Source organism: Xiphophorus hellerii, chromosome 11 (assembly GCF_003331165.1).
Source record: "Xiphophorus hellerii strain 12219 chromosome 11, Xiphophorus_hellerii-4.1, whole genome shotgun sequence".
NCBI classification, from domain to species: domain Eukaryota; kingdom Metazoa; phylum Chordata; class Actinopteri; order Cyprinodontiformes; family Poeciliidae; genus Xiphophorus; species Xiphophorus hellerii.
In genome coordinates, this window is record NC_045682.1 from 11,700,601 (window position 1) to 11,722,651 (window position 22,051).

Genomic DNA, 22,051 nt, shown 5'->3' on the forward strand with positions numbered 1-22,051 from the left:
ATAGGTGTGATTTAATTAAACTGATGTTAAATCCAGTAAACATAATCATATCTTTGCAGCTGTCATGGTGTTATTGTTTGACCTGAGGATGCTGGTTGACATAATGTCAACTGGAACACTCTTTGCCTACACACTTGTTGCCATTTGTGTACTTATACTAAGGTAAAAAATCACTGTCCATTTTATTATTGTTTATTTTTTTAGATTCTAAGATGCAATGCTTTTTGAGACTGTGTTTGATTTACTGCTCTTTTAGATGTCATAGATTTTATTGTAAACCAAACCACTTCACTCTAAAATGATTTATGCCCCTGACAGATTTAGGCTTAGATATTTTTTTTTCAACCTGAAAGTTTGTTACTGATAGAAAATGAAAGTATAAAATCGAATGTTTACAAAATATTCATTCATCAAAATCTTGGTCTCTTTACAGTGAATGTCTCTGTGAAAGTGAAAGCAGTGCTCAGATATCAATGTTGGTATTGTGGTTAGATGCTCAGAGCACAGATGAAGTACTTGTCTTTTCAATCTTAAAAATTTCAAAGTAAAGTGCTCACTTTATGAAGCAAGAGAACAGATGTTCTTTTTTTTCCCCTACGCACCAGTAAACTGTACTGAAATACTTTTGTGAGTTGCATCAAAAGAAAGAGGAAACATGATGCTCAGTTACCACTACAGCAAACGCTGCATGAAAAGATTATCAGCAGGTGCAGAACAATTTATAAAAACCGATTAAATGATGGGTTGCTTTACTACACTTTAGAGCTAATGAGTTTTGAAACATACACAAGGAATCTTTTTCAATAACCTCTAAAGTTTATATGAAAAAGCTACATCTATGCAACATCCCTAACTTACTTGCATCTCTTTACTTGGACAGGTACCAAGCTGAGCTCAGTGAAGATTCAAGTTTAGGCAAGTCAGAACCATTCACAGTAGGAGGTGCACTTTGTCCTCCCTCCCAAGGAACCCCACGGACATCAAGGAATGTGTCTATTTTAACTATTGCTACTGGTAATTCTCGTTTATTCTGTATACTTCATACTTTACACAGACGCTGTTTATTGTGAAGGATTGCTTAATTTTCCATTACTGCTTCTTCCCAGTTGTAATTTGCGTAATCCTGAGCATCTTAATATCCAAGGGTATAGACTCCCTACGGACACTTCAATGGTGGAGTTTACTTTGTGTTTCTGTGTTTGGCCTGATACTCGTCGTTACTGTATTACTCATCTGGAGACAGCCACAGAGTTCAGCCAAAGCTGCTTTCATGGTATGCTAATGACGCATGTTTATGCAATATCTGATTTGCATTGTCAGTTACTGAAAAATCAAGTCTTGATATTGTAGTATTTCAGTTCTTAACTAGTATTACAAACTTTGTATGAAAACCTTTTTTCTTTTTGTCCACAGGTCCCTTTTGTGCCTTGGCTTCCCACTTTTAGCACTTTCGTCAATGTCTATCTCATGGTTCAGCTTGGATCAGACACCTGGATTCGTTATGCAGTCTGGATGGCAGTAGGTATGACAAGATGACGTAACAGGTTCAGAAAAAGACACATAAAATGTGAAAATCTTCTCACAATGTCAGTTTGATCACAGATGATATAACTTTTTTCAACAGGTTTAATCATCTACTTTTGTTATGGAGTTCAGCACAGCGTACAGAAACAAAGGATGGAGAACTCACAGGATAGAGTCAGTTTTTAAACTATCACCACAATGATGGGGTAAAAGCTTTGAACCTAAATACTAAAGGATTTTTTTATGCTCAAAGCATGTGTATTAATGTTCTAAAAGTATTTGTCTCTGATGTTAAACCTTTTATATTAGCTGTGCTACTTAGATTCTAGAAAAATAACTTTTACACTAACACAACATAATATTGAACCATATTTCTGTTTTACCCAGAATGACCAACATCATATTCCCACAAGGTCACAGACAAAATTCTGTCACTTGTAAGGTTTGTCCTAAGAAGTAGAACATGATGTGAATAAATTAGTTTTTTGATGAGGCAAAACACTGCTGTATTTTGTAACTGAAAATCATTGTACTTAAACAATTGGATTTTGTTTGTAGCCATTGTATCTGCATGCAAATTAAAATTGTCCTTTGAAATGTCAATTAAATAAACATTTCCTAATAATGCTCTCAAAAAATTTCTTTCTTTTGTTCTTTCTTTCCAAGCGTTGTGAAGAAATGTTCATAGACTTTGAGTTGTGTTACATTTTTGTTAAATTTACAGACATTCGCTAATTCGCAACACAGTTAAGAATCTTTGTTTTTTCTGTTATTTACATGAACTCCATGGAGATGAATGATGAACTCACCTTCACAATCATAAGCGAAACATAACATAAAATGGAGGAGGTAGGAACTAAAAAACAGTCACCGCATTCCAAGTAGGCAGAGTTTATTTAACGCACAACCCTTGACAGTATTAACCAATGAGAAGAAAGTAAGTCATCGGTCTCAGCCAATCACAGAAGAGGGAGCGCATTGTTCAAAAAACCAAACGTCGTCGGGTAGAACCAGTCAGCTGGAGTGCTGAACGGCGAAAACAAAGACCGTGGTTTGATGCAGACTGATACACCAGACTTAAAGAAAGTATTTTGCTTTTTATGCAGTATTTAAGACATTTATTGGATTGTTTTTTCTGGAATCTAGTCGGCCTTTTTTTTATTTTGACAAGGTAAACAGACCGTTGCTTTAAAGGTAAGTCATTCGATACATGTTAAAACCTCGGATAGTTAGTCCTGTATAAAATTCTGATTTAATGTATTTCAGAAACTTGCTAATTAATTACAAAAATATATGAATCGTTTAGCTGATCGGTATATAAGGGCGTCTCCCTGCGCACATGTTTTAGGAAAAAATGAGTGTATTTGTGTTAAGTTAGATCAAATGATTTTGAACGCACGTTTTCACCTTTCATGCGTTAGAAACCCGATGTGATGTTGGCTACACGCCTCGAGGCTTACCATAGTGTGTAACATAGCCTAGCAAAATGACAAGTATTCTCAGTGTAATCTTTTTAAAAGTAAAAAAAAACAACAACAGTAGCCCACTATTTCAATTATTTATTTTATAATAATGGTAATAATAATACAACACCATAAAAACATTCAATGAGTTTCAGTCCGAGGTAATTATCTGCAGTGTGTTCCCCTGCCGCTAGATGCCGCTACTAACCCCAAGCCACAGTTATCTTATTTAGAGAAATGTTTTCCGTAAGTGAACACTAGAGATATAAGCTGTTGTATGTTATTAGAAATTTGCCAATTTATATTTACCATCTTTCAGAACACTTTTCAAGAAAAGATTAGCTTTTAATCTGTGTCTTCTATTACTCATCATGAGCAATCATATAATAAAGTATTTTTTACTAGCCTGATTAAAGAATCAGATTTCTCTCAGGACACTAAAGTTTGTGAAACAAAAATGGTTAAAGTGTTAAAGACTATGAATGTACAAAGCAATATTTCAGAAAGCCATGTATTTGGACATCCCACTTTTATTCCAAAGAAACTCATGATGATTTGCTGTTGCAGGAAAGCATGGCGCTGTCTTTGTCTTCCCCATATGGATGTCACTCTGATGATGAAGAGGATCTGGCTGTGTTTGAGTCCACAGCAGCAGAGCACGGAGGAATGACCAGACCACGTCTACCTGAGGTCTCTGTTATTTCCCCCGGGCTTGAAACCAGGCCGACCATTACACAGCTGGTGAGACTCAACAAAAACATGCTGCCCTTATTTTTTTTCTTCCCTTTTTTTTGTCACTGTGTTACAAAAAACACAGTGATATGTTGGTTAAGCTGTACCAATATATCAACAAATGTTAAAGCAAACCTGTTATTTTTATCTTTGTCTATTTTAACTTGATCTAATATTTGTCCTAATGGAAAAGCCAAAGCAGCAAATTATTCAGTCTTATTTTTTCATGTAGAAAGTTGCTGCGAAACCTGGCAGCTCTAATGAGGGGACCTCAGAAAGGGTGAAAGTTTTTCTGCGCATTCGCCCGCTGACTGACTCAGAAAAAGGACAAGAGCAGGTTGGAAAGTCTTTTGTTTGTAACTATTAGCATTTGAGTTTTCTGAAATGCACCCGTATTGCTTGTGAATAACCGATAGTCACTTCTTTTCTTTTCTCTCTTCTCTTCTAGGGCTGTGTGGCGATCCAGGATGAGGAGACATTGCTGCTCAAAGCTCCATATGAGTCTCAGAACATGAGGACGGCAGAAAGAGGCATCACCCAGAGCATTCACAAGTTCAGTTTCTCGAAGGTAGGAGAGTTGTAGGTTTGCTTGCTCTTCTTAAGCTTAACTTTGAGAGAGTAAAATCAGGTTAACTTGAAAAACAAGAAGCTGAGATTAAACAGTGTTCTTTTTGGCCTAAGTAATACACAAAAAAATTATATGGAAGAAAGACCTCATGATAACATATCTGTTATTTAGAAAGTAGCAGATCTAAATGTTTTGCCATTTATTTTCTTTCCTAGATATTTGGTCCGGATACGACTCAGCAGCAGATCTATGAAGGTACAATGAAGAAAATGGTGAACGATGTTCTCAAAGGAGAAAACAGGCTTCTCTACACTTACGGTGTCACGAACTCTGGAAAGACTTACACCATTCAAGGTACATTACCTCTTGTAGTTGTGTCGTATTGGGCTTTTGGTTAAATGGAGTACCAGGGTTTTCGACCTCTCCCCTGACGTACCAAAACAGGGTCAAAAGACCCTGAGTCCAAACTGACGACTCTGATGGCTCAAATTAGCATCCCTTCTTCAATTGTAAATGTGGCCATTGACCGTCAGGCCAGAAGGTAGGAGTGTGAATAGTCCATGTTGGGGGTGGGTGCGATCTATGATGGAGGCAGCTCTACAGTAGACTCTCCTGTAGGTAATGCTCTTCAGTTTAGTTTTGAAGCATACATGAAGTGTTTTTGGAGAGATGTGACCTTTTGCAGTTGATCCATGATGTTGTGCTGCATTATCCAGGTCATTTTACCAAATGTACATAGAGTTTGCAAAACATACAATCTGTTTCAAGAAATATGCAAAGGTTTTTCTAAAAGAAATTAGTAATGTTTTTCTTTTAAATAAAGCTAAGTGGGTTTAAAATGACAGTTTAGAAATAAACTAACCAAATTAATTGTGTTGATCCACCTCAAAAAAATCATGCAAAAAATGTAAGCAAAAGAGATCTGGGAGACTTTGCACATGCAAATTTGCATGCAGCCTTTTGTGCTGTGGAGGATAAATAGGTGACTGCTTCACCTATTTAGTTCACAAGAACTAATGGCATTTATTTCAGTCATTATCTTGCGGGGGGTGACCAAGGTTCCATCACTATGTGACAGCTGGTCAGCAAACCTGGCAAACATGATTGACATGGCAGCACTGAATGCACATGTGCTTTATCAGGCATGCATTGGGGTGCAGGAGAGACGGGTGGACTTCCTGGTTGAGCTTGCAAAAGAGTTCGGTAACTCTCATGTGAGTGAGAAGAAGGCACACAAGGAGAAACTGCTTCGGCAACAACCTTCCACACCCAGCTCAGGCAAAAGGGCGAAGTGTCAGGTCAACCATCGATGCAGGATGCGTGTCCTGAGGCCGAAACATCATCAGTGACCCCTCACACCCCCACCATGGACTGTTCTCCCTGCTGCCCTCTGGAAAGAGGTTCCGCAGCATCCGGTGCAGGTCCACCTGGTTCCGAAACAGCTTTTTTCCACTTGCCATCAGACTGCTGAACTCTTAACTGGACTGCACTCAAAAACTGGTCTCCACTTTATACCTTGCACATGTACAGAGCTAAATAACTTCTATTTTACTGTCAGTCCTGCACTTTATATTTTATATTTAGATTTATATTCATATTTTATACTGTATTTTATTTTACTCTGGAGTAACCTCACAACATTGGAACCTCAAACATTGTCCTGAGCCGTATGCAACGAAATTTCGTTCTGTATACACCCTGTGCATGCAAAATGACAATAAAGTCAGTCTAAGTCTAAGGAACAATTGTGCAACTGTGAGATGCGTTGAGGCCATTACCAGGGTAATTATAAGGTAATGGCCTTATTTACAGAACAAAAGCACCTGCTAGATAAAATCCTTCAGGTCAGTCGACCCATCTCTGGACTCCAAAGGTAGAAATGTTAAATGACCTTTCTCTGGTACTTCCTGTGTTAAATGTAAACTGTGTATGTGAAACTTTCCCCTTTAGGCAATGGTCGAGAGGCAGGCCTGTTGCCACGGGCGTTGGTGTCTCTGTTCAGGAAGTTGCAGGGTTGTCTCTATGGTGCGATGGACCTGAAGCCCGTCATGTATCAGGATGTCAGGCAGCTGGACAATAGTGAGATCAAGACGGAAGAAATCCGAAGAAACTCCCTCCTCAAAGAGGTAAAGCCGCCCTATCAGCATGGTAATAAAGTTTCTGTCAAATAAGAAAGAGTTGCACTCCTGGAAAAATTAAACTTTAAAGAAATGTGTCTTTTACTGCAGTGTCATGGTTGTAGACTAGAAACTGTGGTGTTTTCTGTCAATTTATTTTTTATCTCTTTTAATTTTTTTGTAAGAAAAACATGGGTCTTTGTCCTGCCTCTTTTGTCGCAGTTCCAATTGTTTAAAAATATTTTAATTACTGTAGATATGAGCAGATTAAGGAGAGTAGCTATTTTCTTCTTGAATGCATTTCTTGACTTATGAAAATAAACATGTTTGCCTTACTCGAATGACATGTTAGGTCTTTTCCATTTTGAAGAGTAGCTAAGAGAAACAGTGTCATAGATCATTATTTAGCACTTCCTTTGAACTTTAAAAATGTAAAAATATGAATTATAAATAACAAGATGCTACAGTTTTATTTTACATTATATCTTTGCATTGGAGATTTTGTGTATAGCTCTGTTCCTCACTGATCGGTTGTATTCAAATTAAAGGCTAAAGTCTCACTATTCCACTCCATTCAAAGGGAATTATCTGTCTTTTTTACAAACCAACATAAATAGTTTGCACTGATTCTGTGTCATAGTTTACACTCACAACACTGTTATTCTTTTAATGTTTTCAAATCATTTCCAGTCTCTGATCTGCAGCTGTTTAAATTATTGTATTAGATTAATGAAAAAGGTTTTGCAGATTTTAACTCATAAACCATACTGATATGTTACAGGATGAAAATCAAACTTCTCGTCGCGCTGGTACCACTACAGCCTGGGACAGTGGCATTGGAGGGCTTTCTTCCACCACACACACTGCCACTCAGCTTGAAGGTTGGACATAAAATGATACCTTGTAGCTATTTTCTTTCATGAGACTCCTGGAGATTTTTTTTATTTTCATCAATTGTAATGCAAAAACGTAGAAGTATGAAATAATAAAACCGTAAACTATGATATGAACGTACCTGCAGAATCATCTGTTTTTGATCCACTGAAAAAGGATAACTGATAAATTCTTCCCCATCCGTTTACAGACACGGACAGCGTGTGTCTGGACCCCGACAGTCTGTCACTCAGTGGAGGCTGTGACCTGGAGGAGGGGGTGCAGTTTTCCGTCTGGGTCTCCTTCTATGAGATCTACAATGAGTTCCTGTATGATCTGCTGGATGCTTCGCCCTCCCAGCAGCCCCGAAAAAGAGTTACTCTGCGGCTCAGTGATGACAAGCAGGGCAACCCTTACGTCAAAGGTCATTCTCGTTTATTCACAATAATATCTTTGAAGTATTTTTTTTTATGAAGTAATAATTGTCTGTTTTCCTTTTTGCCATATCAGATCTCACTTGGATTCAGATTCGCAGCGCTGAGGAGGCCTGGAGGATCCTGAAGGCAGGGCGGCGTAACCAAAGCTTTGCCAGCACTCACCTAAACCAAAACTCCAGCAGGAGGTTGGAGCCTGTTACACTTTTCTTTCTTGAAGTTTCCTCTTGAAATGTTTCCAAAATAAATGTATTCGAATTGCATTTGATGTTTTTTTTTTTTGTTTGTTTGTTTGTTTTTCCTCGTATCATTAGCCACAGCATCTTCTCCATCCGCGTCCTTCATGTTCACCCAGAAGCCAGTACAGGCCAGGTCATGCACATCAGCGAGTACGTTTTAACTGATTTTATTTTTAAATGATTGTTTTTAGCTTTTTGAGGTAGTAAAACTAAGCGTTGCCTCGTTCGCAGGCTGACTGTGTGCGATCTGGCCGGGTCGGAGCGCTGTAAAGAGCAGCGTAATGGTGAGAGGATGAAGGAGGCCAACAACATCAACACCTCCCTCCTGACGCTGGGACGCTGCATCGCTGCTTTGAGGCACAACCAAAACAATAAGTACGACGCTATTGAAAGAGGCAAAATACAAGCGACAGAATGAAAGCATGTGTTTGACGTCAGTGTGAATCTAAAATGCGTTGCCAGGTCCAGGCCCCCTCTGATGGTTCCTTTCAGGGACAGCAAACTGACCCGGGTCCTGCAGGGCTTCTTCTGCGGCAGAGGAATCTCCTGCATGGTGGTCAACATCAATCCATGCACCTCCATTTATGATGAGACCCTTCAGGCACTCAAGTTCTCTGCTATAGCTACACAGGTGATAAAAAAAACCTCTTACTATAAAATTTCTGAGATGCATCTTTGGCTCTACATTCAAGAAGAATGTGAAAGAAAAAGGAGGAGAGTTTTGGCTTCATTGGCACTTTCTGGTGGTGCAAGCTGGAAACTACCAAACTGGATCTTTTTCTGATCAGTGAATGCTCAACGCTAAACTCTACCTGATCTCACTGATGATAATTCTTTGTTGTGGAAGCTACTGAGTGAAGACTCAAAGTTGCGTTGCTTTGCAATTTGTGAGTTTGGAAATGAACTCAGAGGAAAGGCAGAGATGCAAGAAGCAACATTTTCCATAAGGTGTTGATCTCTCTGCACTTTATTCAAGCTGCACCGGGCTGGAAACAAAAAATTTGCAATGATCTTCTGTTTATCTGAAATGAGTTGGCTAAGATCTGTGTAATTCCAGCTTCTCCATGGCCCGTCCACTAAGACCAGAGTGGCCTACATCCTCTCTCTGCTCCGAGACCCTGCAGCACATGGCAGTGAAAGCACAGTGATAGAGGAGGAAGAGGATGAAAGTGATGAAGAGGATGGAGATATCACCTTGTTGAATACGGAGGTACTGTTCGTCATCGCTCTTATTCTTTTGGATGGGGTAAAGATTCCATGTTTAGCAAAGCAAACCCATCTGTAAGTGAATTATGGTTAAAATATTGCCAAAAAAAGCTTTTAATAGAGAACTAGTTGCTCTATTCTTTAACAACTAAAGAATAGAGCACAATGTAACAAACTTCATTAAATGATTATTCATTATCCCGATTATTAATTGATTGTGTGAAGAATCTGGTGAATGAATAACTAGTTAAGCTGTTCAGCAACCTTCACTTCAAGGAAAGTCTAACATTAACCCAAAAGATGGACTTGTAAAAAAAAAAAAGAAAAACACTTTTAAAGATCTATAGATATGTTATACAATTTCAGGTTTTCATTTTCGTTATGGCACAATTTTTTCCAAATTGTGACAAGTACTTTTAAGCTTGGCAATGAGAAAATTGAATACATTTTTTTTTTTAAATGATTAATTATATTTTTAATACATTTTTAGTTCAAAAACTACGTTATTTTAATTACCTGCTTTGTTTTTAAGTTGGTGATAGATTTAAGAGTGCTTGATTGCAGCAGCTTTGGAAATCCATAAAGCAGTTGTTTTAATTTTAGTGCAATTTGAAAGTAAAATCTCTAAAGTATCTTCACACATTTAAAATCTGGAACATTTTCACTAATCTGCCATCCAACTGTGTTTGTTTTATAGTCTCTACTGCAGGCCATCGACGTCCTGAAGAGAGAAGTGCTTCGCCAGCGGGAAGAAAAAATAGTCCTGGAGGCTAATGTGAGAGAGCAGGTCGTCTCTGAAATGATGGAAGTCATCACATCAATGCAAGAGGGATTCACGTATGTAGGCTTCATCTATTACAGAATTTAGTTTGAGTTGTAATATTTTACAGCATGAGTGTCAATCTACACTGTAGATTAAAATTAAAGGCTTGGTCGAACATCCACGGCAAACTGATTTTAAAAAACAATTTTTTTATGTTGTATTGTTTGTTTATATCTGTGTTGGTTCAGCACACAAGTCCAACAGATCTGCCCTTTAACATTATGAACATTATGAAAAGGTTTTTCACCTCTTTGTTTGGCTAGATGTGACTGGTAGCATGAGGTCGCTAATGAATGTCAACAGGAGAGGGGGATTGTGGGTTCTGACTGACATGACAATGCAACAACAGATTATCATGGAATTTATTATATTGTGCGATATGATGTGTGTGTGTGTGTGTGTGTGCTTTGTCTGTCAGTAGGCCAGCTCTAATAGGCATTGATCTTTTGGGCCAAATATAATTACATTGTTGGCCAAATTTGGCCAGTAGGCCTGAGTTTGACACATGTACGCTACAGACCCTTGAAAAATAAGCAATTATTTTCAAGTACCAACACTGTCTTGTAACAACACTGTTTTTAAAACCATTTTACTACACGGAGTATAAAAGACTCCTTTGTCTGTCTAAAATATATATATATATATAGTATATATATTAATTATGAAAACTGGCTTTTTTCAGCAGTTTTTTGTGCAAGTGACATCCCTTATTTTCAATTTTCCGTATCTGAACTTTTGTTCAAATCATCGATGGTTTTGGGTTTTTGAGTTATCGACAAAACCCAAATAAAAATTGTAATATTCAAAATAATCTACACAACTTTTGGTCCTCTAGATCCTCTTAGATTAGGGGTTTAAACTGGCCCTTGGCTCTCAGGATTGGGTATGACTTTTTTGTTAAAAATGTAACAAAATGAAAGCACCCCACAACTATTTAATGTAGGATAAATTAATCCAGATCTCACAATTTAAATGTGGAATGTTGTAGCTAAACTTACTAGTTTGTCAGATTCAGTGAGCTGAGGTGTACTCATTGTTACTTTTAACGGTTAATTCTTTGTCACAAGAATGGACTTGGCTTACATGACACAGTAACATTAAGATAAAGAAAGAAATGCTGAACTGGAATGTGATGGACGTGGATGATGAATTGTTGCGTCTTCCTGTCAAACAGTGAGACCTTGGAGGCTCAGACTGCTCTGATCGAAGAGAGGTATGAGAACAAAATATGTATCCTGCAGGAACATCTGAAGAAATTTTACCGCCAGGAGCTGAAGGTAAGATTTATCTTGCTGTGCCTTTAGACACTGTAAAATGTTGTCCTTGAACATTTTCACATTGTTTCACCAAAAACAAATGAGCCTTTTCGGAACACGTATTCTAATTTTTTTGAACATGATTGCATCTTTTTACTTTCCAAAATATTAAAGCTCACAGAGGTAGGTCTGTGCAGGGTGTTAGAATAAAAGTGAAGGTCTCAGGAAAACATTGCTATTTCTATCAGTACTGTAACCAGGTAACTTCTGAAGGTCAAGCATGTATGCTTGGTTTGTTTCATAGGAGCGTGATGAGGAAATTGAAGCTTTGGCTGCTGCCCTTGACAAAAAGCAGAAGGAAGATGGCGTCTCCATGACAACACCACCCGTAGAGTCAGAGGGGCCTCGGCGCTCTCTCCGCCTCTCGTCTCAGACTGAGCTGAACCGACTGCGTGTTGAACTCGATCAGTGTCGCGCTGAGCTTCTCACCAAGACCCAGGGTACAGTCCGACTGCAGTGACGCTTCAGTCAGGTGTTCATGTAAGGTTGTTATTAGCAGCCATTGAGCGTGTTGCTCTGTTTGCCTGTGCAGACCTGGTGAAGCTGAGGATGAAGCTGGATGTGCCGGGTTCGGCCGGCGCCCTCACCACCGCAGCGGATCGCAAGCTGCAGGAGGGTCAGCGGGTCAGTTCCAGCTCCATCACCTCAAAGGAACTTTTTCTTTTAGCTGGTAGTAATCCCCTTCCCTCTAGCAGAGACCAAAAATATTCTCTTTTTCTTCTTCCTCAACAGAACCTGCGCCAGCTCCGACTGGACCTGCAGAAGCTGGGAGTGGATCTGCAGTCTGGTGAAAGAGCTTGTTGCCGCAACACAGGAGGGGAGAGGCTGCGGCAAACACTCACAGCTGCAGACGATACTCTAGTCAAACAGGTAGAAAAAGTCGATCGTGTTAAATAACTAAGAATGTCAATTAAAGATAGAATTTATTTCTATAATTCCATTCAAAAAGTAAAATTTGTATATTATTTAGATGTATTGTACACAAAGTGATTCATTTTAAGAATTTATTTCTATCTTCATGAATTATGGCTTGCAGCTAATGAAAAGACAAAATAGTTTCCTTAAAGTAGAATCTTACTTAAAACACATTTTTATCACAGATGTCGGCCTATTAAAGTATTACCATGTGCAGTTTATTGATCAAGGCTCCATTTGCATGAACTACTCCAGTAAGGGGAGATGGGACAGAAGTGATCAGCTCTGATCAGGTGTAAACAAAAGCCCAGGTTGCTTTAAAAGAAACCTTCAGCTGATCTGCGTTATGCGACCTTGTGTTTCCTCCTCTTTTCCTCTCAGTTATACTTCATAGGTCCTCTGCGGTGTTTCAGTTTCTTGGCCAGTCAACTACACCATAGCAATGCCATGGTAAAACTGGTATTGGTACTTTTTGATAGTGAAGGCAGGTATCAAGCGCTGCCAGGAAAATTAAATTAATAAAGCTGGTCAGCAGCGAGAATTCCTGGTACAGAGCTGCTTTGGACTTGATGAACTCAGTGGACCGACACCAGAAACTTCTGAGGTTTTCTGGTTTCTAGAGCGACTTCACACAAGAAATTCAGCAGGTGTAGTCCTGTGTGGGCCCTGCATTACAAACCTTTCTAAGCAGCTTGTGTGCCCCCTTTTTTTCCCCCCATTTTATACCAAAAGCTTAAATCCAGTCAACGTTCCATTAAATGCTTGCTTGCTTGCAGCACTGCCTAGATATTTTGGTTCTGTAGCAATTAGTTTTTCCTCCTCCTTGTGAAGGTTGAGGACTATCAACTGTAAGTTTAGTTGTCTTTCCCATAATTCTGAGTCCCTAATAAACTATCTACATTTGAAAAATAATTTTTCAATGGCCAGATTTCGAAGGATTTCCATTAGCTGGAAGCCAGAATTATCCAATCACTTTAAATGTGAATAGTTTATTCTTCAAATTTAATTTCTAAAATGAATTTTTGATGTGATTTATTGATATCTACCCGTAGAATAAGTAATAAATGCTGAGTTTTATTTGTTTTTTCATTTCTCATTTTGAAATACTTTTCTTCTCTCCCTTTGCTTCCTAACATTCTTGTTGCACAGCCAGCTTTAAAACTGAATTTGGGTTTCTAATACCTTCACCAGGTGATAACTGGGCTGGAGCATGTTGCATTTTAGCTCTTCCCATCTCTCTAATCATCGTCTTTCCCTTCGCCCTCTGTGTTCCTGTCTAACCCTCTCCACTGACTTCTTCTCAGAACCAGATCCTGCTGGAGCTTCAGAATGACCTCACTCTGGTCAAAGCAGACTTGCGGCGGAAGGCGGAGACCCTGGCGGGCCGCGCACAGCCGCCCACTACAACTTTCGCTGCACCCACTACTCCAGGCTCCTGCAAAAAGAGGGGCTGCATGGCAACCACGCCGAGCGAATGCGAAAACCGGCCACCCCAGAAACGGCACTTTTTCCAGTCTCTGTTTCCGACTCGCACCCCTTCACGTAAATACAACGCCCATGCAGCCGCGGAATCCAGCTTGACTCCATCTTCGCGAATCTTGCGCTCCCGTCAGCCGTCTCCACCCCCTAGCCCCCTCCTCACCCCACGGAGCCTCAGAGGAAAATACTGAGCTATTTTTTTTAAAAAGGTTCGATTAAGCTTTCTGATTCGATGCAAAATGTATCAGCTGGTTACCTTTATATTTTTATACTGTTTTTTTTTTATATATTTACTTTTTTGCAGTCATCCAAAATATGATTATCAGTTAATGCCAGTAAAATGATCAATGCTTTAAGATTTTTCTCTGGGGTTGAAGGACTGTAAGGTCAGAGTTGTGCATGTCTGTAAATCGGCTTCATGTGCCTCGGCGGCAAATATTTTCCTAACACCACAATAAATGTCTAAACTGTGTGTGATTATAAAGGACAAAGCTCATGCACAGCAAACTAAACTGCTAAATGTTCACTTGCTGCTTTCTATGTTTTCTGGTTTCTGTTCTAAAATTGTGGAAAGTTTTCTTCTGTCTTGTCCCAATCGTCTGGGTTGCATGCCAAAAGTTCTGTTTGTTACTTTTTTATGTCTCAGATTGTGACTGAGTTTTTAGGGATTTTTGTTTTCAAAATAAAATGCAGTATATTCTGTAGCATTTGAAATATGCTCTGTAATGGTGTATTTCTTTCAAATGTAAGGTTTTAAATGAAAAATATTGCCTTTTAAAATCTAGAATTATCAAACGGCACAAGAATCAAGCTGATCTTGTTTAAAGGGGCTAGAAACATTCATTGTATGTTGTAAATGCAAAAGACAAAAAGGGAGAATGCTCATTTCTCACTATTTTTAAATATAGAGTACTAAAGTTATGATGTGCAAATCATAATGTTTTTGTGCTCAACATATTTTGCTACATAAGATATCAAATATCGTCAGTCTTATGCATATGACAATGTACTTTATTAGAAATTAACTAGAAGGTTTTCTTTTTCAAATAAAGAAAGATCCAATTCCAACTATAGAAAAACATGACATTTCTCTAAATACATAAACAGACATTTACAATTAAAGCTTTATTTTAAGCAAATGTCTGTCATCATATTAAGTAGAAGGAGTATCATGGCGTGAAGGAGATGAGGTTCAGAGGAGACACCCTCCTGACCGGTGTGTTGTTGTTTGAGAGCGGAGTGAACAGATCTGCTGAAGGCGTTTCCACCTGATCTCTGACCTGTGAGATCTGCCTCAGCAGAGCCTTCCCCTCTTCTCGTGCCTACAGAGCGATCAGTCAATGTAACTGCTGACTTTGACAGGATAATCATGGATTCCATGTTTAAAACTTACATCGTTGTAGTCACAGCAGCGCTGCGCACAGAGCGAAGCCTCGTCGTAGAGTTTGCTCTTGAAATAATACTGACCCAGGTAGCGCAGAGCTGTGCTCACCTCTGCATGCTCCAGTTGTTCCTGAAGGAACATTACCATTGAAAAGACTCATTCAGTTCATCACACTGACTTTAGAAATACTATTCCACCTCAGTTATCAAATTCAAAGCCTGATGCTACAACTGAATTAAATGCTTTTGAGAACAAAGCATTTAATTCTTTGCTCTGTACACTTCTTTGCTGTACAGAGCAAAGAAGTTTTCTATTTAAAGTTACAACATCTATTCCACCAAGTGCTTACCCCACAAGAGAAAATGTCTTGAATGTAAAGCATGTAACACTGAGCAGCATCGTCAGACTCATTCAGCTGTTCGTGGAGCCTGTGGAGGGATGAGATTACACTTTAATGGAACAAGAAGCTGAAAAATTAGCTACAAATGATCTAAAGCTGAGGTTACTGCACCATTTTCTACCCAACATAAAAAAGGAATTTATTTAAGGGGAGATATCAATGGATGTAGCAATATGAAAATAGGAGATGGAATAATGCTGTTTTTCATTCACTTTTAAAGAGTATTTAAGTTTCCAAACTAGGCAGGAACTACTGCTACACTAAAACATTAAATTGCTAAGTGCCACTTTTTAACAATTAAATTGAGAACAGCTTACTTTGCCAGTTTAAGAAGAGCCATTTTTTCTACATCGCCAACAGAATAAGCCCTCCAGTAGCACTGCAAAAGAATAAAAATCAATTTTTAAAAAACAGTTGAATATTTACAAAATAAACCCAAGGTCCTGATAGCTGCAAGATGTTTACCTTCTTGGCTTCAACTTGCTGAGAGAGTTTTTCATAGCTTTCCCCCAATGCAACCAACATGCGAGAGTCATTGGGTCTGGAGGCAAAATGACCAAATCAGTGATGCACAGTTCAATGTGTTTAGACTGAATATAAACATTAAAAAATAAAATTAATCCAAACCTGAGCTGGTGAGCCTTTCGGTAGTAATACAAACAGTAAAAAGGCATCTTAAGGATTTCATATGTCTGACCTAATCCATACCAGGCACGATAATCCCGCTTGTTCACTTCAATTGCATGCCTGGCGAAAAAAAAACAAGCAGAGGTAACATTTCTTTAAAACATGAGATCTGCAGGTTTTAAAGCAAAACTGGTTCCACACTGAGCTAATCAGTGAAACATGTTATCCGACCTGTAGGCCTGGATGGCGGCTGAAGTGTTCTTCATTTCCATGTATTCGTGGCCCATGAGGGTCCAGGCTCCAAGACAACGAGGGTTCAGTTTCAGGGCGCGCTGGAAGTACAGAGCTGCTTTCTCATGCTGAGAGCGTAAACTGTAGTAGTTCCCTTTAAATGAAACAAAGTTCTCCTCAGAAACCCATTGAGGTTCAGGCAGTTGGTGAAGAGCCAAGGGTCAGAGTTAAATGATGGGATGTTCTGACTTACTTCCAGTTTTAACCTCTAGAACCCGACGGACCCACCGGTAGGTCCGTCGGGTTCTAGAGGTCAACAGAGACTGAAAACTCCAATGAGTGAAAGAGGTTAAGTTTGATTTATTTTGAACCTCGACAAAAATGCAGTCCTTACAAAAGGTTAGACTCCTTAAACTTTGTTACATTCTGTCAAGCTGCAACTACAACTATAGTTTAATGGGCTTTTATGTGATGGACCAGCACAAAGTGCAGTTTGACTAAACTGGAAAAAATATATTTTGGCTTTTTAAATGTGTTTCAATTACAAACAAGAAAAGTGTGACTTTTATTTGAATTCAGCTCAGTGTCAATATTTTAGAGCAGGGGTCTCAAACTCCAGTCCTCGAGGGCCGCAGTCCTGCAACTTTTAGATGTTCCTCTGCTGCACCACACCTGAATAGAATAATTAGGTCATTAGCAAGGCTCTGGAGAACTGATCTACACAAGGCAGAGGTAATTAAGCCATTTCATTCCAGGGTTTTGTACCTGTGGCACATCTAAAAACTGTAGGTCTGCGGCCCTCGAGGACTGGAGTTTGAGACCCCTGTTTTAGAAAAAAGTCTATACCAGCTTTGCACATGCTACCACTTAAAATTTGCCCTTTTGTTCTTTATGAAATAGTTCAGACTGGAGAGAACCTGAACATTAATTTCAAATTTGCTGCCACAGAAAACATTGGTTTCACTTTTGGACTCTGACAAAGAGATTCTAACATCCATATGTTTCAATCTAAACTTCTCTTTCGTAGCTGTGACAGCTTTTTAAGAGTTGTCACTGTGCTGCAAAGTTAAAAACTCTGCTAAGCCTCAGCTTTCCAGCAACCTCCAACATGTATTCTTTGAGGGTTTCTCTGCATCTTTCCCAACAACTCTGAGCAGTTTCACACACCACAGCATAATGCTGCTCCTACCATGTTCCACTAAGCTGATGGTGTGTTTTCTGCTAAGCATAGTGATTGAATAATATAACATTGAGCTGATGAAACCAGAGAACCCTCATCCATGTTGTTTCTTAAAGACTCCATTTACTCACTACGGGACTTCAGAAGGGAATTTAGCTAGCTGAATTATATTTACAGGTATCAAAGTAAGGGAGAGTGAATACAAAAGCATGCTACATTTTTTTATTTTATTTTCATCGGCAACAAAAAATTAATACTGCATTGGAGAATCTTCCTCCTGCTTTACAATTGCACAACTTCATGTTGGATTGGGCCAAATGTCAGAATATATTGACTTGTAGTTGCAAGGAGACAAAATGTGGAAATGATGTTTTGCAGGGCGCCTATTCTCTTTGAGGAACAAACTCAGGACTGTAAATAAGTCTAAAGATTATCCTGAAAGTCTAATAAAGCGTTGACGTTCCTCTGTGATTTTTCTATTCTCAATGGGATTAACTTATTGCTTACCAATTACGCAGCATGTCTCCACTCGGTATTTATCAATCTCCACCAGGTTGTGGGCTAAATAACTTAATTCAGGCTTCATACTCTGTAAAGACACAAAGCACTGACTGAATAAAGAAATAAAGGGACCTCTGGATTTTCATGAAATCCACTTCATCCCTATTGACCATGTGCTTACATCTCAAATCTGAGACAACACATTTAGAAGCTGTAAACTTACTTTGACATATAGCAAATTAGAGAAGGTGTCCATGTTGTCGATACGATACGGATCATGCTCCCTCAGTTCATTAAACAGTGCCAAAGCTTGGTCGATATCTTTAATAAACAGAGACAGATTGCCGTTAGATTCCTCCTGCTCACACAGCATTTTCCTGACATTTAAAACCTTGAAAAACGTTTGAAAACCTCTGATGTTGTGGTAGGCAACAGCAATCTGCGAGATGATGTAGGTGCTCTTGGAGAAGCCAGCCTCAATGAGGTTCTGGTACTTCTGCAAAGCCTCTTTGATCATCTGGAGCTCTGTGTACATGTGGGCCATGAAGAAGTCTTTAATCCAGCAGTCAGGCAGAGACAGGGACTTTAACTATACAAAGAGAGCAGAGAATATAAAATCTATATAAAAAACTTCCAGGGTTTGTAGCTGTAACATGACAAAACACGAGAAACTTCAAAAGATGGTTACCATTTCGATGTTTGTGATGAGGTTACTAAGCTCCAGCCAGGCACCCCAGTGAAGAGGAAGGGCTTGAATTGCCTCCACAAACACTTCCACTGCCTCCTTCAGCAGATCCAGCTTTCGTAAAACAACCCCATACCTGTTTTCATACACCCCCACACACACACAACAACAGGTTTATTTGTAGTCCACTCTTTCCTTAACTAAATATCCCATTAGTGAGCATCTTTATGGCAAAGAAGCACTTACAAATACAGCGTAAAGCCGTCCAGCTCTCTTGCAGTGTGCTTCTTACTGAGCTCAACTCTCAGTTCTCGCAAAGCTTCATTACGCACCTGACCCTTCTCCAAAGGACCTAAAACCACACAGAATCAGATAAACACTTTCCGGAAACAAGGGAAGTAGCTCCTCTGTTCTCTAATTGGTGTAAATCAAAAGGATCTTACCCAAACTGTCCACAGTCTCATCATCTTTCTTCTTCTCGCCAGACTAAAATTAAACAAGCATCTACTCATAAAAAATGCCTCCAAAACAGAGCGATCAAATCGTGAATCAGAGACAGATAAGTATTTATTGAATCTTACCAGATAGCGGGAATACATGTAGAGGAAATAAGCCTTCTGGCTACAGCAGCCCTTTAGAAAGTAAGCAGCACGGTCATACTCTTTCAGGTCAAAGTAGGATTTGGCCAAAGTGAAGGCATCCAGATCTTGAGCGTCTTCCTGTATGCAAGGTAGACAATGGTAAGAAAACATTCTTCAATTTTTATGATTACATGATTTAATAAAAATGTATAAAGTGCATAATCCTAAAGGTGTTTTAAATACTAAATATGATCTGAAAAACTGGTCAGCAGGGGGCAGTATGCGTTTAAAAAGAATCATGCACACTGCCTTATTGAACAACACTGAATCAATACCTTTTGTCCAAAAAAAAAGAAAATCACATTTCGTTTAAAACAAATCTCAGAAAGCCTAAATTAAAATTGTGATAATCTTGAATTTAAAAAATGCTTAGAAATGAAAAATATTATCAAAATAGGCTCCAGAAAATCTAAACATCTGTAAAAAAAAATGTCACTTCTGCCAAAGACTGCTTGGATCAAGTATTTAGTAGACTACAATATTTCTGGTTCCGTGCATTAAAATTCAGCTTCATTAGCCAGTTGGATGCATATTCACTTCCACCTTTTTACCCACACTTGATATTAATCTTAGTAGGGAAGCTGAAACAATGAAATCATCAATAAATTATGTTTAAGTGTAGAGGTATGAAATGATTTGAATACATGTACGAAATAGGAGCACATAGCCCCAAAGCTATACAAATTGATTAATAAAATGTACCTTCATTGTAATTTTAAATATTGAATTAAAAAAATTCAATAAGGAACATAAGTGAGCTAATAATGAGATTTCTGATCAACTGCATTATTACTGATTTTGTTTTTTCTTTATTATTCATGCATAAAAACCCCACTGAACCTCAGACCTTCGTGACAGTGAACTAACCTCAGTGAATGCTGGTTCTGGGGGTAAATTATCCTTGGGAAGGGGATCCAAAGCAAACGCCAACTCAGAAGCCCTGAAATGCAAACATCGCCGGTGTTAGCATTTACCCCGCTTGTTTACTTGTCTACAGCAATAACAAGCGAAACGAAAATTCAATACCGTCACTGACTGATAGCCATCAAACATATTTAGTGAAACAGTGTCGTTAAACCTGCCATGTCTTAGCTTAAAATATGTTCATCAACAGCGCTATTTTAGCTAATACCAGAGACATGGCGTTTATTTAGGTGACTTTTCTGTGTCAAATTGCAAAAAGATGCACATTAAACAGCACATTTCTTTATCTTGCAGTCTTACCACTTCGCGCTATGCAAAACTCCTCTTTCTTTACACAACGATATGACAGATATTAGCTGTTTCTTGATTTGTGCCAGATCTCCGAACTCACTGCACAGAGCCGCCATTTTCATATTTCACCAAGCGAACAGGTGATTGGTTGGAAAAAGAAGCTACGAGACTCCACTTCCTCTTCCCATTCCCTTTCAGAACAAAAGTCGTGGACATTTCAGGTGCCGTGAAATAAACTCCCTCCCTCAAAAGAATACATATTTTTCAAAACTCTTACAAATGTGGCAGATTATTTCCAACCGTATCTCTGACCAGCTTCCTTACAGCATTGTCCCAGCACCACCATGTGTTACTGTGAGTATATTCTAGTCAGGGGCAGCAGGAATTATGGCTTTCTTCTCAATGAGTGTATTCTCTGGATTTATTTGGGGTTGAATACAAAAGAACATCACTATTCAGTTTTTTATTTGAAGGCAATGACTGAAAACCATGTTCCATTCATAAATGCACACTGTTTTATCTTGATCTATCACATAAAATCCTCAAAATACACCAAATTTTTTAGCTGTAATGTGACAAATTGTGAAACTGGTATAAATATTAAAATGGATACTTCTGAAAGGCACTGTGTATAAATATATAATTTGAGAAGAAAAACAACTGTATTTATTTTAAAAAAAAACATGTATTAATGTCAGCATGAAGCTATAAAATTAAAACAAACTTCCATGAAAAAATGAGTTCTGCCAGGAGATGGCACTGTATAGCTTGGTCAATAAATCCACTTTTTCACACTTTAAAAACATGTTTTCGTTTATCCTAATGTCATGATCCAACTCTCTATATGAGGTGAACAATTTTAGTCTTGGCACTGTATGATGATTGATCATCAAGTTCGTGCTGATCATCAAGTAGCTTCACTCCGTTAGCTACTTTTCCTTACAAAAAACGATTTGTAGCTCGTTTGAAATGAATTGGATATCAGTGCTGGGATTCATAATGAGAGCTAAATTGCCTTTAGTCCCGGAGGACTCCTTAAGAGGATGAGCGGATGACACAGTTTGAAATATGAAAACAGTAAAGGGACGAATATGCCTGCAACAAGAAATTCTGCATGGCACTGGAGCTCTGTTTGGGAGGTCTGAAACATGTCCTGTAGATGAAAAAGAAACTTGACATGTTTGATGATACTGTAATTGAATATTCACTCAGAAGAGAGCAAAATATAATTTCCCTTCATTTTGATGCGATGCAGTGTCATTGTCTACCATTACTCCCAACCCCCTGCGAGCGTTTCCGACCCACTGGTGGACATCATCTGTCAAAGGTGCTGCTTATTCTTTCAAAGAGCAAAACTCACTTAGAGAGACTGACAAAGTAATCAAGTACTGCTGTGGGTTACAAAACCAAGCACACAACCCACAGAGCAAGTTGAAAAAGGTGAATAAAGGGAACATGTACTCCATCTACTGTAGTCCTTCCTCACATTCACATAAAC

The 22,051-nt window shown here is 38.7% G+C and overlaps 3 protein-coding genes across 4 annotated transcripts in view; 2 read left to right on the top strand and 1 right to left on the bottom strand.

Moving 5' to 3' along the window:
* Positions 1–2,105, top strand: part of LOC116728822 (cationic amino acid transporter 2) — a 5,003-nt gene extending 2,898 nt beyond the window's left edge. Inside the window, 5 exon segments of the mRNA XM_032577139.1 lie at positions 60–162; positions 881–1,014; positions 1,107–1,273; positions 1,414–1,522; positions 1,625–2,105. Of these exon segments, the coding sequence (XP_032433030.1) occupies positions 60–162; positions 881–1,014; positions 1,107–1,273; positions 1,414–1,522; positions 1,625–1,710 (599 nt within the window). The 3' untranslated portion in view covers positions 1,711–2,105.
* A 413-nt stretch (positions 2,106–2,518) lies between these two features.
* On the top strand, positions 2,519–13,889 carry kif20a (kinesin family member 20A). Of its 2 annotated transcripts, none has more exons than XM_032576906.1 (19): positions 2,519–2,718; positions 3,555–3,728; positions 3,952–4,056; positions 4,168–4,287; positions 4,503–4,641; positions 6,238–6,413; positions 7,186–7,285; positions 7,489–7,701; positions 7,788–7,899; positions 8,026–8,100; positions 8,182–8,325; positions 8,413–8,581; positions 9,008–9,160; positions 9,854–9,993; positions 11,154–11,256; positions 11,540–11,735; positions 11,828–11,919; positions 12,028–12,165; positions 13,360–13,502. In XM_032576906.1, the coding sequence occupies exons 2-19, from the start codon at positions 3,561–3,563 to the stop codon at positions 13,387–13,389; spliced, it is 2,373 nt and encodes a 790-aa protein (XP_032432797.1). In that variant the 5' UTR covers positions 2,519–2,718; positions 3,555–3,560; the 3' UTR covers positions 13,390–13,502. The 2 variants fall into 2 exon arrangements, with proteins under 2 accessions (XP_032432797.1, XP_032432796.1); XM_032576905.1 differs by lacking the exon at positions 13,360–13,502 and adding an exon at positions 13,515–13,889 and having other exon boundaries at positions 2,520–2,718.
* A 790-nt stretch (positions 13,890–14,679) lies between these two features.
* On the bottom strand, positions 14,680–20,698 carry cdc23 (CDC23 (cell division cycle 23, yeast, homolog)). Its single transcript, XM_032576927.1, has 16 exons — positions 20,563–20,698; positions 20,206–20,278; positions 19,279–19,416; positions 19,141–19,183; positions 18,944–19,049; positions 18,701–18,833; positions 18,424–18,601; positions 18,236–18,333; positions 18,019–18,100; positions 16,332–16,485; positions 16,101–16,220; positions 15,939–16,014; positions 15,791–15,852; positions 15,423–15,501; positions 15,083–15,202; positions 14,680–15,011 (listed from the first exon to the last, which is right to left on the bottom strand). The coding sequence occupies exons 1-16, from the start codon at positions 20,673–20,675 to the stop codon at positions 14,859–14,861; spliced, it is 1,728 nt and encodes a 575-aa protein (XP_032432818.1). The 5' UTR covers positions 20,676–20,698; the 3' UTR covers positions 14,680–14,858.
* Between the last annotated feature and the right edge of the window lie 1,353 nt (positions 20,699–22,051).